The sequence below is a fragment of the Chionomys nivalis genome, chromosome 17 (genome assembly GCF_950005125.1).
Source record: "Chionomys nivalis chromosome 17, mChiNiv1.1, whole genome shotgun sequence".
In the NCBI taxonomy this organism is placed as follows: domain Eukaryota; kingdom Metazoa; phylum Chordata; class Mammalia; order Rodentia; family Cricetidae; genus Chionomys; species Chionomys nivalis.
In genome coordinates, this window is record NC_080102.1 from 24,906,126 (window position 1) to 24,922,710 (window position 16,585).

The following is a 16,585-nucleotide window of genomic DNA, read 5'->3' on the forward strand; positions in this document are numbered from 1 at the left end:
ACTAAATCATCTTTCTAGCCCCACCCTTATAGATTCTTGCCTCTATGAAGTAGTGATGATAATCAAGTCTTGTTTGCTAGGAATGCTGAGTAATGTCTACACAGTGCCTTCTGATTGTGAAGGCTAAGAGACAGTCATCTTCAGATGATCAACGGCTCTAGACTGTTTCATCATTGCTTTGATGGTCTCACTTTACTGCAGACCTGAACTCAAGCTTTATACTGATATTTTTGACCTGTGCTGAACACCAAGTTGACACTTGGTAAATAGCACATACCTTATAAAGAATTTGAGATAAGCTAGGCGGTGGTGGTGTGTGCCTTTAATCCCAGTACTTGGGAGGCAGAGGCAGGCAGATCTCTGTGAGTTTCAAGGACAGGCTCAAAAAAAAAAAAAAAAGAATTTGAGATCTTCAAAAAATTGCAAAGGTTCTGCTTACTAAGTAACTTTTCTTCTATTTCAAGTGTTCTCCTGTACTTGACATTGTTTACAAACCCAAGTAAATAAATCATGGGAATTCTTTTATCTCAGGGCCACTATTTTTATGAAGTTATTGGTATTCAGGGTAAGAAAACTGATTGATTCATGCAATTCACAGTTCTTTCCAAGTAGCCGAATTGGCCTTGCCTAGGACAGGTATCTATTCATGGAAGAATTGGTGCGAAGTCTCCTAGGTCATTTAGGCCTTTTTCTGTTTATTAGTCCTATTTCTGTGAAGGTTTATAAGACAGACGTATTGTTTATTTGTTGCAGATTCTCCAATCTTTGTTCCATTTGCTTTGTAGTTTCAAAGTTCATCTATTTTTGACATATTTTCATAGTCTAGAATATATCCATTTTAAAATTAAACTATTTTAGAATATGCTAAGTTTTTGAAGTATAAAGAATGGTTAGTAACAGGGAGGATATAGGTTTGAAGGATATTATAAAACATTAGGGCATTTTTATATCAGTGTAATGATATTGGTAAAAATGAGCTATAAATACCATCCCTGTGTTGGAGCCACGTCAGCTACTTGGAAAGAAGGAGACTGGGAAACCTGCTAGGAAGTCGTGGGAAAAGGTACAGGTAGATGTGACTTATTAACTAGGTGACAGAAGTAGAAAGTACAGCAACAAAGGCATTGTTGAGGTAGAGGCACACGGTCATTCAACAGATATCTCCTTGCCTACTGTGTCTTGTTCCAGTTGCTTGGGATTTATCATTGAGCAAAAAATAATTTCTGCCTTCATCTGAGCTTGTATCCTGGTGAAGGGGGGCTAATGATAACCAATAAGCACACTGGGTAAGTTATTTAGCATATTAGGTGGTAAGTTCTTTTAGCAAAAGGAAGTAGAAGAGAGAACGGGTTGTTCTAGGCAGAGGAAACAGGAGAGGCTCCTAATTTGCTGGAATAGCAGGGTCACTGTTACGACTGTAGTAAAGTGCAGATGAGACGCAAAGGTAGAGAATAAAGGTAAAGGCAGATGTGACCCATGAATTTACTTAACAGAACAAATTTGATGTGTGTGGGGCAGTTGCTTATTGTTCGTGCAGTCTTAGCCAACTGCTGTTTTTAGAAGAAGAGGGAGAAAAGTTAACTTCCTTATTTTTGAATTTGCATGCCTTTTCACTTACTGGCAGTTTAAACTTATCTTTAAATGGACAGTGAGTATTTGGAAACATGAATTACTGGGTCATTTTATGATATTAATCTTTATACTCTTTTATTTTATTTTTTTTAAAAAAAAAAAAACAGGAGTGTGTTGCTGCTGCTCTGCTTTGCGTCCTCGCTACAAACGCCTGGTGGACAACATATTCCCTGAAGATCCAAAAGTAATTTGATCTCCATCTACTGATCCTTCTCTTTGCTGACCCATTCTGCCCCTGCTGACCTCCCTAAGGTTTCCCTCATTTCATTTCTCTTTCATCCCCACGTCTCATTACGTGAACTATTATACTTTTCTTAGTTTTCACATGACCCTTGCTCACTTCTCTTTTTCAGATGTTAGCTACAAAGCTGAAATGGTAGATACATGGTGTCCTTTTTCATTTAGATAGTTTAGTAACACTTATCAAACATTTAGGATCGTGTGCCATATATTGTGTACTCAGGATGCAACTGTGAACAGAGAATGGTTTCTGCATTCAATAAGCATATAGATAGAATATCAGCAATTTTAATATACGGAGAAAAATGTGATAATGAAATGAAGTGAAGGATGTAGCTTGAATAGATCAGAACGATGGCCATTTTGGGATTAGGAGAAGAAGGCAAAGGAAATGAAGTCTAACCTAGATCCAAAGAGCAATTAGGAATAGGCTCCCCCCTCCCCCCTCAGAGAATTGGGATATTGAGAGAGATAGAAACAAACTGCCTTTTTGTTAAGTAGTGTTGACACAAGCTAGAGTCATCTGGAAAGAGGGGACTTCAATTAAGAGAATGCCTCCACCAGATTGTCTGGGCAAGCCTATTGAAAATTTTTTTAATTGATGATAGATGTGCGAGGCCCAGCTCACAGTTGGCATTGCCACCTAGGCTGGTGGTCCTGGATGGCATAAGACATGCTGGACAAACCACAAGAAGCAAGCCAGTATAAGCAGTACTCCTTCATGACCTCTGTGCCAGTCCTGCCTCTAGGATCCTTCCTGCTTTGAGTTCTTGCCCTAACTCCCCAAGATGATGGACTATAAGCTGTAACCCTATCTTCAAAAGCAGAAGCCCTGATTAGGGCACTAGATATGATGCTATATGATTATGTACTCACAGTATTTGTGTGGCTAAGGCCAGAGGAATGTCAGCTTGAGGCCAGCCTGGGCTACATAATGAAACCCTGCCTCAAAAAGCCAAAATAACCCCCACAACTTGATTTTTTCATTTAATAGATTAATTGAAGTATGTAGAAGAGGCTGATAGCTTTCAGGGAGACCAGGTTTGCTGGACGATGCTTACCTTTTCTAAGGCTCCTTAGGTCTCTGATAAATGGACATAAAATGTTACGCAAATTGAGTTCCAGAAAATTATTTAATTTTCTGTAATCAACTATCTTTTGATTATGTTAACATTAATTTAGGGTTGCTATGTCCTACTTTTGATTAAAACCTACTTAAGTGATCATTTGTATAATGGAAGCTATCCATAAATACTATTGGCCGTCAGTTGTCATCTGTGAGTTATTTAAAAAAAAAAAAAACCCTGTAACATGGTATTTGTTTTTAAGGAGTCTGATTGACTCATATTAGACATATAAAATATTAAGTCATGATAGATAAATTAGTGAATAAAGTGCAGGTAGTAATTCTAATTCAAGAAAGTATCATGTTATGCTGGCATTCTCTGGAGGAAGTAAGTTCTGTAAACATTGAAGAATGCCCTCATCTAGAGAAATGGAGATTAGTGTCTTCCTTCTAGGTAAAAAGACAGGAAAAAAAATGCATGAAAACTTAGATGTATTCAAGGTAAAGACAAATTGATCAACTATCCAAATGAAGGTTCTTATTGCCTAGCTATAGGGTATAGTGGATAGTTAAATTGTTGGCAACAAATAGACTGGATATTCAGATTATTGTATTCCCAAGAAGTGTGGGATATATAGTTATTAAAGCCCAGGAAGAGCTCAGAGTAAGGAGGAACATGAAAACAGGCCAAGGTGTTTATGTCATGCTCTTACTGTTATTACGTACTGAGTTCTGAATACTTGCAGTGGGGTAGACAACAGGTAAAATGAGAAATGGTTACAAAAAAGATAATTTGTCCTAGGTTCAGATATTATTTGTTTAAAAAGCAATTCTCTGTAAAATAGATTTTAAAATCAGTTTCTGTGAACCTTACATGCATGTAGTAAACACTACTTAGTTGTCATGTTTGTTATTTCATTGAGCGCAAGCATCGTGTAGTACATTCACAATGATTCAGAGAATAGGTGCTTAGGTGCAGAAGTGTATGTGTCCCAGTCCTTGCCTTTAAGGAGTCGAATGAAACAAATAAATGGTTTCCTATAATTAGCATGTGGCATTTCATGGAAGCCATAGTAGGACCTGTCTCAGTTCTCATGAACTTTGTTACACTGAGCAAATGCAGTTCTTTGCCAAGCATGGCTTCTGTGATGTTTGTGATAGTGCCTGGCATGTAGTTGGCACTCACTCAGTATTTGTTTTATGAATGAGATGACAGTATGCTAAAGTACAACAGTGAAGATAAGCACCATGAGCTAAAGGATGTTCCTCACAATAGAAACATCCCACCCCATCTCCAGAGAGTTTGTGGAGGGCATGTCGGAGAAAGTGTGTGAAAGGTGTTTAAATAAAGCTGAGAGCTAGAGGAAAGGACCTCTACTACTAGGCAGTAAGCTGAGTAGAAGAAATCATGACCAGCAGAATTGCAATCTGGTTGCAGAGTAGCAGGTTTTAGCAAAATAAAGTACAAAATATGCTTGTGTGTCTTCACTGAAGAGGCAGCCTGAGGCTGTCAGGTAGCCATATAGAAAAATTATTAATTGTAGATTCATCATCTAACCTATCTTCCCATCTCCCTTTTCACCCCATCCAATAGATGTAAGCATAATTACTTAGACTATTCCTGGCAAGAAGTTGAGGGTGATGGTTGATTCTCTTACAATAAGATAAGAAGGATCATTGAACTGGGTATGGTGGTGCCCACCTTTAGTTCCAGTATTTGAAGACAGAGGCAGGCAGATTTCAGTGAGTTCAAGGTGTGCCTGGTCTAGGTGGTACGTAACACAACCCTCTATAACACAACAGGGCTATGTAGAGACCTTGTCTCAAAAAACAAACAAGAGAACCATTGGAATCATCTTTAGAAGATAAAGACTTATTAACACATATTAGAAATGTGTTGTTGATACTAATTAAACACAATTCTGAATATTTAATTGATAAATTACAATGGATTTTTATGATACTAGCAAATTTTGAATAGTTTAGAAAGCTGTTTGTAGGGGTTTACTAGGCAAGCTTTGAGTTCAGTCCTCAGCTCTGGAGATGAGGAAAAAGCTATATGTATGTTCACTGTTGTAGATATAAAGTACAAACTACATATAACATTTAGTGCATTTAAATTGAAGCAAGTTTGTTTGAAAAACTTTTAGCAAAAAATATTTTATTGTCTTACATACTGCCAGCTACTTCTCTATTAATGAAAGTTCTAGAGGCAGTTATTGTTTTTGAAGGTCCTTTAAGTACTTTGCCTTAGCGGGATATTTCTTTAGCTTTTAAAAGGTCCTGATCACATAGATTTTAATATTAGCACCAAAGAGTTTATACCCAGACAATTTTAGTAGAAATGTGAACTAATTTACAGTCCTCAAAGATGAGATGTAAATCAGGCAACACTTTGAATGAACAAATGAATAAATAAGAAAACTATAGATTGTGTATTTCTTGTTATTGTTTTCAGGATGGCCTTGTTAAAGCTGATATGGAGAAACTGACATTTTATGCAGTGTCTGCACCAGAGAAGCTTGATCGAATAGGTGCCTATCTGGCAGAAAGACTGAGCAGGGATGTTGTCAGGCATCGTTCTGGGTAAGAACACTAAGTACTGCTAATAATCTCTTATCTTTGGAACTTATTTCTAGGTGAAGTTGTCTTATAAATTTTTGCACCAGGTAGTCAGGCAAAAACAATATACAGAGAATAAAATCTTGCAACAATATGCAAAGAAAAGCATGAGACCCTGTAGTTGCTGCAGCTTCTTTATCCTGTGATTATGTTTTATGCAGGGACTCGTTTTATGAACCATTGCTGCTAGCTATAGCATTTATCAGTTTTGTTAACTACTAGTGGAAAATAGTTTTAAAGGTGTGATACTGTGTTTAAAAATCTGTGTCTAAATTGAAAACAAACCAAGATCTGTTATCAGGTGTTTTTGACATAGCTTCAACCTTTCCTTTTAGAGGAGTGAAAGTGAGTTGTGTCAGGCTGAGATCGTGGAGTCCAGAATATGGAAGCATCCTTACTTGGAACTGTCCTATCTGTTCCTGTGCCTGTTGATAAAGGAGTTCCATCTTAACCATTCTCTACTTAGAAAAGTTAGAGTTTTGCAGTTTGTATTGAAAATACTTCCTATTGTGACATTTTATCTCTGTAGTTTTTTAGAGTACTCTATTCTCCAAGTGACACATTGGCTTGTTGTACCTCTGCTTTGTCACTTCTTAGGACATGTCAGTGGTTTTGTACAGGTAGTTTGATAGTTGATCATTAAAAGTTAACTAAAATGGAATCTAAATTTTATTATATAAAATCTTTTAAACTTGTTTTATAAAGTGAATTTTATTGAGATATTCCCTTATATTGATTTGTTGTTGCTGGCACTATTTTATCTATGAGTATAATTTATAAATATTCTATTTACAAATATAAGTAAAATATGTTGGAGATAGAGAATGAATTGTAATAAATATTTAGAATATATACAATAAATATGGTTAAAAGCATGAAAAGTATTCATGGTGTCCAAGGCAGATTACACAAAGGGAGTGTCATGGTAGCTTGATGTTTCAGGAGGAAGTAGAGTAGTGCAGTCTAGCTTTGGTGTACTTCTCCTTTAGGACTTGTATATCTAAAACTAGGTTTTACTTAGTTTACTTTGCCTTTATATGTTCTGTGCATCTAATTAAGCCTAATTATTCTGGTGAAAAGAACTTAGAGGATTTAAGAGTGCTGGACATTTTTGACATTGTTTTTTCTTGAATTTAGATATGTTCTAATTGCTATGGAAGCATTGGACCAGCTTCTTATGGCCTGCCATTCTCAGAGCATCAAGCCATTTGTAGAAAGCTTCCTTCATATGGTAGCAAAGCTCCTGGAATCAGGGGAACCAAAGCTTCAAGTTCTTGGAACAAATTCTGTAAGCTAAGCTATTGTTTTCTTACTAAGTTTAATCAGTGCATCTAGAATTAATCTCTTCTTAGAATGACTATTTGATCGAAGGCAATTTCCCAGTCTGGGCATTTGGACAACGAGTACAGAAGGCAGTGATTAACACACACTGTCTCTGGTGTTGTTTGTTGCTCTTCATAGAATCTGTGATTATTAATCTATCGTCGTGGAACACTTGCCTCTCAATGAATCTATTCCTGTCAGTTCTGTTTTCTCTGACTTAGCCATTACAGGGCTTAATTTGTATACTACTGTTTTACTTTACTGCTTTCCCAAAAGCAAGAGCTTTATTTAGCAATGTCTGAATTATCATTAACAGTTATGCACTTATCATATGACTCTACAATTATGCTGCTTAGCTTATATTACCAGGGTGGAAAACCTATGTCTACTCATAGACTTGTAAACCAATGTGCATAATAGCCAAAAAGTGAAAAAAACTCCTTATGTCCATGTTTAGATGAATAGATAAATTAGAATGTAGTGTGGTGTTTTATTGTGGTTTTGTTTTTGGTTATTTTTTTGTTGTTGCTTTGTTTGTTTGTTTGTTTCCCTTAAAGCTTCTTGGCATTATAGGCTTTCTGCGTGTCTCTAGATCCAAATCCTTATTTTTAAAATTCTTCATCTGTTCTTAATACAAGTATTTTATCAGATATGTGATTTGCAGTATTTTTTCCCTAGTTCTTTAGTTTGTTTTATACTTTATTGATGGTTTGCTTTGAGTCACTGAAGTTTTTAATTTTGATGAAGTTTAGATTTTTTTCTTCTTTTTTTTCTTACGTGCTTTTAGTATTTTTTATAAGAAATTATTGCCTAATCCATCGTCTTGGATTTGCCCCTAAGATTTCTTCTAAGGCTTTTATAGTTCAGTTCTGTTATCTACGTCAAGTTATTTTGCATATGATTGCATTTAAGTTAGGGGTTCTATATTATGTGTATATTCACTCAGCCCACTATTGTTTGTAGACTATATACTCTTCTTCTCCCTAGTACTTGGCTATGAAACCAACATTTGTGTTTACCTCCTTAACACTTCTGAATTGTTTCTATGCACTATGTTTTGTAAAAACATAGTTTTTAAATAAAAATGGAAAATAGCATGCTGTGATAATGAAAATAAGTGAAGTTTTAGTCTTTCATTTCTGCTTTAATTTTATATTTTCAGTCTTTCTGAGGAAGCTTTAAGTTATTCAGCCTATGTGAATATTTTGTATTCCCACCCATAGTGTCCTAAAAACTACCAGAATTACATGACTTGTTGTTTAGACATGGTCTTAATTACTGTTCTGTTGATGTCAAGAGACACTGTGACTAAGGCAGTTTATAGAAGAAAGCATTTAATTGGGGGCTTTCTTATAGTTTTAGAGGTTAGTCCATGATTATCATGGCAGGAAGCCAACAGGCATGGCCGTGGAGCAGTAGCTGAGACCTTTATATCCTGATCCACAGGCAACAGACCTGGGCTTTTGAAACATCAAAGTCCACCCCAAGTTACACACCTCCTCCAACAAGGCCACACCTCAAACAAAGCTTTACTACCTAATCTTTCCCAACAGTTTTCTAATCAGGGACTAAGCATTCAAACATGAGTCTGTGGGGAACCATTCTCATTCAAACCACCACAGGTATAAGTTCAGATAAAAGAAGAGGTGATGTAGATTGGGACTCACCTTGGATGTTTGTCCAATTGGCTTTGTGTTGCACGTGCTAGCCTTGTAGTCTTTGCAGCTTAGCTAACCTTTATCTCAGTTTCTCATCTAGGAAATGAAAACTCAGTTTTGTCTGATGAGGTCTCTGGGTATATGTGAAGCTCCCAAAGCATGGCATATCAGTACCAATGTTAGAATATGTAATAGTATAATTCATTCAAAACCCCATCATCATTTTGTCCTTTTGTCTCAGGGATAAATAGTGGGTATTTCAGATGCAGTTGGTGACATGATGGGTTTAGTTTCGGGCATGATAGCTCCTAGAGGTTTCTCCTATTTCCTTTACAATTAGATGAAAAGTTTAGGGGAAATGGCTTAATAGCTAGGGGGAGGGAGGACCACAGTGTGAATTCCCAGAAGTTTCTTTACTTGTAGCCAGCAATGCCATTAGTATTATATTAATGAGTCATTTGGGCAAAAGACAAAAACCCTTCTAACCCACCTTTAGTGTTTATTAAATCAAATCATCTTGAAAGTCTAATTTTAATTTTGGAGTGGTGTTGAGTATGTTATATCATCAAATATGGATATTGATTTATTATTTTCAATATTTATGGTATTTGTATATTCTAATTTGTGGCATTTATATCTTTATGATAATGATCCAGTATGGCAATTATAAACAAAATTTACTTAGGTTCTCCTTTTTGTCAGAAATTGTGCTAGGAAAAAAAAAAGACATGAAGTTGGGAGTGGGTATAGGGGAGAATTAGAGGTGGATCTCGGAGGAGTGAATGGAGAATGTGATTAAAATATATCTAATTCATATAAAATTCTCAAAGAATTAATAAAATTTATTAATCACTTTAAATCAAAAAAGAAATTGTATCAGAAACTTATTCTTACTCCTTTTTGCTGTAAATCACTTCAAAAATAAGTATAGATATTTAATTATACCCATATATACATTGTTTCAAAATTTATGAATATTTTAAAATATTCATGAAATAATTTTAAATAGATACACTTTAAACATTCCTAATCAGATATCTGAAATGCTCCAGAACCTTCAACTTTTTGAGCTCCGTGTTAGAATTTCAGATTAAGGATGTTCTATGGCAAAGTTGAACAAATACCATATGCATTCAGTGCAAATATTCTGAGGTCTGAAACATTCAGGTTCCAAAGCTGAGTAAAGAATAACCTTGTGATCAGGCCTGGTAAGATGGTCTAGTGGATAATAATGCATATACTGCACAAGTAAAAGGACTGAAGTTCAAATCCCTAAAGCCCATATAACAGGCCTGGTAGGGTCTCGTGTGCCTGTAATCACAGTGCTGGACAGGGCTATATTAGAAGGCTTTCCTTGTGGCTTGCTGGCTGCCAGCCTTGCTCCAAATTTAGTGAAGAGTCTGCCTGCAGAGAACAAACAGAGGGTGATATAACACCGCACCCACACAGACACTCTCCCCTGGCCTTCATTCACACACATGGTTTCGTTTACATACACTCACATACACAAACAGGAAAAAAAACTAGAGCATAGTTTGTTAAAAATAGGTACATAATAGTTATGAATGTCAACACTTTGCAACATGGTTCAAGTTTATTTTGTTTGTTCTTTTAGATAAACAATATGGTGTATACTAGGCTCTTTAAATATATTACAAAATTTAGTTCAAATTAGGAAATAATATTCCTGTTTTATGTGTGAGGAATTCCAGTCAATGCACAAAAGGAATGTGGTACCCGTAGGAGGAGTCAGTTCTAGCTCTTGCTCCAGAACTTGTGTTTATAAAACCTGTGTTATAAAAGTGCCCCATCAGTTTTGTGTATTGTGCCTCAGGGAAAGTGTAGATCATTTTCATGTTTTTGCTTGGCTGACCCTTACCACTATTTCATCCCTCATCTCTAATCTTAATCATTTTTTTTTAAATACTGTTGAAGGATATCCAGAGAGAATAGTCAGTGAAATTAGTCGTTACAGTAAAACACTGGCCCTCAACAAGGGACATGCTTCTTCCCTGTCTCTCTTCCCATGTTTGACAAGTGTTTGAAAGCATTTTGGTTTGTTGTACAGTGGAGACAGAAGTTTAGGTGTAATCCAGGAGATGGGAACAATGCTCAATATTCTGCAGTCTCTGGAGAAGGTCCTGCAGCAGAAGCTTTATCCAGCCCCTAATTTTAACAGTGTTTAAAATGAGAAATCCTACATCTAAAATACAGCTGCTACTACCTTAATTATGCCTTTTGAAACACATCTATTTCCTGTTTTAAATTTTGTGATTTATCTGCTTCAGTTTTTTATTACCGTATGGTATATGTATGTGTGGAGGCTTATGAATGTGTGTATGAGTTTCCACACCCATGAATGTGGAGTAGAGAGTTAGACATGACTATCTTTCTCTAGTCTCCACCCCATTTTAGAATTAGCACAAGAGAGCTTCAGGTTTGAAGAATTAGAATGTCTGTGAACAGGGGAGGCTCCTCTGGAGTGACCTCATGTTTTATATTCAGTTCTTTATACTCAAGGGCAATTGGAGCTGCCTGCAATAAACCGTTACTTAGATTATCATTGTATGTGTAACTTTCAATAAATAGTGAAAGATTGAAAGTTTATCTTCTGAAACGTCTCCCTTATATTTAAGGAAGGTCTGAGTGTCCATTTTTATTTCCAATCTCTTCTGTTATAAAAGGATTATATTTATAATAGCAAATTTGAAAAATGCAAAAAAGTGTAAAAGTAAATTTCTCAGGAAATTAACTGGGTTGCAAGGCTTTATTGACTTAGAAAGTTGTATTATCAGTTTCCCAAAAGTCCATTATTACAAAATTTGTTCTGTACATATGCAGTATGTGGTGTTCCATGTGTTCCATTTGCTTATTTGGATGTTGCTCATTAGTGTAATAGATAAAGAGGATAAATGTGTTTACACACTTTTAAAAAGTGACATATATTGTTTGTATTGTTATTTTTGTTTTTTAGTTTGTCAAATTTGCAAATATTGAAGAAGATACACCATCCTATCATAGACGTTATGACTTCTTTGTATCTCGATTCAGTGCCATGTGTCATTCCTGTCATAATGATCCAGAAATACGAACTGAGTATGTACTGTTTTACTTCATGACTTCTCTTAAGTAATTAATAATAGAAGTTTTTGGATATTGTGCTTCTATACTAGATAATGATTATCAAAAGCCGTGAGCAATGCTCATGAAATAGTTTTCCGTTGTGGTTAGAACACAGAGCATTCGACTGAAGTTTCAAGATGAGAGTGGTTGAAATTCAGAATCCTTACTTTTGCCACAAATGTCCCATCATCCTTCCTGCCTTGGTTTCTGTCATCCTTTCATTTTCTCCTATTTTCTCTATCTCAGCCAAGTGGATCTCCTTGCTGTCCCTTGAACACGCTAGGCATGCTACTCTTCAGGGCATTTAAAAAGATAAGTTCTCAGTCTAGGGCAGTTCCCAGGGACTCCTGACTCAACATATTTGGGGTTTCCTCACTTTACTCAAGGTTCTCCCCATCCTACCTCCTAGTTATTCCTTATCTCTTCATTTTTATTCTGATTTTTTGTTTGTTTGTTTTTAATTCAGGACCTCTGTGCAATCCTGGTCATTCTGGAACTTGCTGTGTAGACCAGGCTAGCCACAAACTCACAGTGATCCTGTCTCTGCCTTCAGAGTGCTGGGGTTAAAGGTGTGCACCACCACTCTTACCCGTCTTCTTATTATTAGAGAGCAGTGCAGGAGGGCAAGGGCTTTGTTCTGAGGACTTCTATATCACTAAGCACATTTACAAGTGTCCTGCTCATAGTGGACTCTCATTATGTACTTGTACTTTTTGAATGCATATTACTGAATTTTTGTCACTTTGAGGTTGTCCAGACAGCTGAGATGCACAATAAAAGTTTATAGTTTCAATTAGTAAAAATCTAGACTGTGATCTCAAATATAGGTCATTGCTATATAGAAACAAAAGGCTTTTAGTTAAAGTCAAAATGATGTTGATAAATAATACTAGTTTGAGCATTACTGGTAACCTAATTCAGAATGATTGTGGGAATTAGGTAATGAAGTCATTATATTCTCTTTGAATTGCAAGCAGTGTACAGAACTGTAACAAGGAATTTGCAGGCCCCCAGCTGCACAGTGAAAGCAAGTATGGAATTATCTGTCTTTGAAGAAGGAAGGCTGAGGAGAGACTTTAACAGTTGTTTTTTCAGATGTGATTTGCCTAACTCTGTAATTAATTCTCCCTCAATATTTTCTAGGGTATTTGGAGTCTTGCTGTATATCACTATGTGATATCTTAGACAGAAGGATACTGTAATTACCATATACCTTCCTGGCCATGTTATCAGTACTAAAATGTTATTTCCTAAGGGACATTTTAATAGTGACTTTGAATGTTTTTGATGATAATATAAGAAAATGTATTTGAGTGAGATATTCAAATGCAAGATTACCTTATTTTTAGGTATTTATTGCCCCCTAGTGGAAAACCTTGTCTTTTGGTCATACCTTCAGATTTTCTATTTTTAATATTTTAAGTATACACATAAGATGTTATTAAATTAATTAAAATTTTTCTTACTGTATTCCCCCTCCTCTCTCTTCCCTCCAGCTTCCCCCCACCTCTCAAAATCATTGCCTTTTTCTTTTCTCTTCTCTACCTCCTTTTTTGTTTTTTGGGTTGTTTTTTGGCTTTTTTTTTTTTTTTTTTTTTTGATTTTTCGAGAAGGGGTTTCTCTGTGTAGCCCTGGCTATCCTGGAACTTGCTCTGTAGACCAGGCTGGCCTCCGCCTCACAGAGATCCACCTACTTCTGCCTCCTGAGTGCTGGGATTAAAACCATGCACCACCACTGCTCAGCAAGTTCTCTTTTCTTTAATTGTGATTGTTTTATATTTGTGTGTGTGTTTGTGTATGTGTGTGTATACACAACCTGCAGAGTCCATTTAATGTTGATTATGTGTATTTTTTTAAGACTGACTAATTGGAGGAATCATCTTCCTTTCAGCCTTCATTAATTGACTGTAACTCTGTAAGGATGGGACCCTGTGCACACTGACATTATTAACTGGTGCTGTCATTGTCATTGTTCAGGTCTTCTTTAGGAAGCCATATTGTGATTTCCTAGGTACACCTTCCCTGTGTCATATTGAAGACACAATTTAATAGCAGGCATCCTGGATCCTGGTTCCTCTATCTCTTATCATTTTTGTCCCCCCTCTTCTGTGATGTTCCTTAAGCCTTAGGTGTTAGAATTATGCTGTAGATTTTTTGAAATATTTTATATGCAGATGCAAGTGTTTATAATACTTTTTCATACTTCTGGATCTTTCATGTGTGTGTGTGGGGGGGTATCTGAAGTTCCAAATTGCCAACTTTTTATTTCAATTGCTGTGAAACAAATGAATAAATTAATATTCTTGAAGTTAGGCATACATTTTTCCTATTGTTACTTGAATAAATGTCTATTTGTTCAGGTTTTTTACATTTCCTTTCAGGTTCTAACTTAGGTTCTTATTTTTTATCCCTTTACATTTTAGTAAAACCTAGTCATACAGAATCTTCAGACTTTGACAGTAGGAGATGAGGCTCTGAACTATCATCTTCTCCCCCAGCTTTAATTTCTTTCTCAAAAAAACAAATACAACAAAACCACCTAAAAACAAGAAAAATTAAAACAACACCAAAACAAAAAACTTCACCAAACTGTAATCAAATCCAGACACACACATGCAGACGCACACACACACACCAACAACGACAACAACAAAAACCAAACTGTGTAGTCCTTTATATGTTGGCCAACTGCTTCTGGGCAAGAGGCTTGTACTGGAGAGGTTGATATACTCAGTATCACTCTATTGGAAAAAAACGATTTTCCCTCTCCCTGCAGGTATAAGTGAAGTTTAGTTGTTAACCTTTACCCTCGGGGGCTAGGTTTTCATCCATCCATTCATGCATTTATTCATTTTTTAAGAATATAACAAAAATAATATATAAGGTAAAACAAAAACTATCATATCAAAATTGGACAAAACAAACCAACAGAAGGAAAAGAGCCCAAGAGAAGGCACAAGTATCAGAGATCCCACTTACTAACACACTTAGGAATCCCATAAAAACTCTAAATTGATTAGCCGGCACTCCCAACTATTTTTCCTTTTTTTTTTTAAAGGACTTTCTCTAGCCTTTTTCTTTCTCTCCCAAAGCTAAGTATATTTTTAAACACACTGTAAACCATTTAGAGGGTTTTTTCTTATCTGAATCTGTCTTTACTGTATATGTCTAACTTTTTCTGAGCACATGAGTCTTTAATCTGCTAGCAGCATGACTAGGATTAAAGCTGCGGCTTTGGCAACTGGCTCTGTCCTATTCCTTAGCTTTCTGTGAGTCTAGCTTCATGGCAGAGGTACTGTCAAGAGCCATGTTTATTGCCACAACTTTGTGTAGTTTTCAAGGCCCATGCCACTACCAAGAAGCCTGCACAGGCTGCTCATAAACACCATTGAAGTGTTTGGTGGCAGGGCCTCTTAAAAGAGCTGCAAGATTTTGTCACTAATGCTGAGTCAGGAAGCCCTTCTTAAAGGAACTGTGCTTCTGCATACCTCTAGCAAACAGAGCTCAACAGACAGTGATGCTACCAATCAATAAGCCTTGCTTGACTCTGTTCTTTTGTGTCTAGAATCCCTTCCCAAGTTCTCACAAGTTTAATGTGGATATAGTTGCTAAACATTGGGTGCCATTTGTAGATGGAAATTTCTGTCCTGCCTGGTCTCATAGCCATTTAGTTTCAAAGAAACACAGAAGCTTATATTAATTATAAACTGTTTTGGCTTGTTAGCTTAGGCTTATTATTAACTAGCTCTTACAACTTAAATTAATCCATAATTCTTATTTCTGTTTAGCCATGTGGCTTGGTACCTTTTCTTAGTAAAACATTCTCATCTTGCTTCCTCTGCGTCTGGCTGATGACTGTGTCTCTGCCTTTCCTCTTTCCATAATTTTCCTAGTTTGGTTGCCTTGCCTATACTTTCTGTCTGGCTACTGGCCAATCAGCATTTTATTAAACCAGTACGAATGACAAATCTTTACATTGTACAGGAGCTTTATCACACAGCAGATATCCTTCATCCCTTCTGACTCTTACACTCTTTCCACTTTTTCTGAGAGGTTACCTGAGCTTTCAGGGGGAGGAATATGATCAAGACACGTCATTTAGGGCTGTGTGTTCCAAGGTCTCTCACTCTTTACTTGTTATATAAGTGTAATAGAATATCACTAGGAGTCATTTTATCACTATATTTTTGTTTTGTTTCCTTTTTTTAAAAAAACAAAAACATTATTATTTGCTTTTCTTAGGTGCCTGAGCTATCTAGTTTCAGGTTCTTGCAGTTTTGGGTGTGGGTTCCATCTCCTGGAGTAAGCCTTAAGTCAAACCCGTTATTGGTTTTTTATTCCACAAGCTTTGTGCCACCATTGCCCTAGCATATCTTGCAAGTAGTACACTATTGTAAATAAGGGGTTGATGGCTGCATTAATTCTTTCTTGATATGTTGCCGCTTGTTTATCACAATTCAATACAGTTTCTCTACAACTTTCAGCTATAATGGGCATCCTCCTCCTCATCATCATCATCATAGTGACTGACATACAAACAGTGTATACTTGTTGGGTCTTTACTGTGAGGCAGTTCCTGTTCAGACATGTTATGTGAATTATCATTCAACTATTCCCAACACTCTTTTAAGCTTACATGATAGAAATGTTCAAATTTACTCATGGAAAAAGTACATTGTTTTGAGGATTAAAACTAGAATGTACTACTCAGAACAGGTGTTAGATCTGGATGAAATGCTAACTGTGTAGGTTAAGTGGCTTTTGGTCATCACCAACATGCACTAATGTCCTATAACAGAGTCACTACCATTTCCTGCTCCTCTTAGGCTATTGTCCTTTATATAACCTTGAGCTTGTCTTCTTCACCCGGAGAGTGGCATCAGGTATGTATAGCAAACACCATTATATATGGTGTTTGCTT

General features: G+C 36.3%; 1 protein-coding gene across 4 annotated transcripts in view; it reads left to right on the top strand.

Annotated features, from left to right (window-relative positions):
- Window positions 1–16,585, top strand: part of Efr3a (EFR3 homolog A) — an 84,267-nt gene that overhangs the window by 29,179 nt on the left and 38,503 nt on the right. For 2 of the 4 annotated variants that reach the window (XM_057792021.1, XM_057792023.1), the window contains 4 exons: window positions 1,740–1,816; window positions 5,397–5,524; window positions 6,698–6,848; window positions 11,516–11,637. In XM_057792021.1, coding sequence (XP_057648004.1) covers window positions 1,740–1,816; window positions 5,397–5,524; window positions 6,698–6,848; window positions 11,516–11,637 — 478 coding nt within the window. Of the gene's footprint in view, window positions 1–1,739; window positions 1,885–5,396; window positions 5,525–6,697; window positions 6,849–11,515; window positions 11,638–16,585 lie in introns of all 4 variants that reach the window. The other 2 variants (XM_057792024.1, XM_057792025.1) reach the window with 2 other exon arrangements.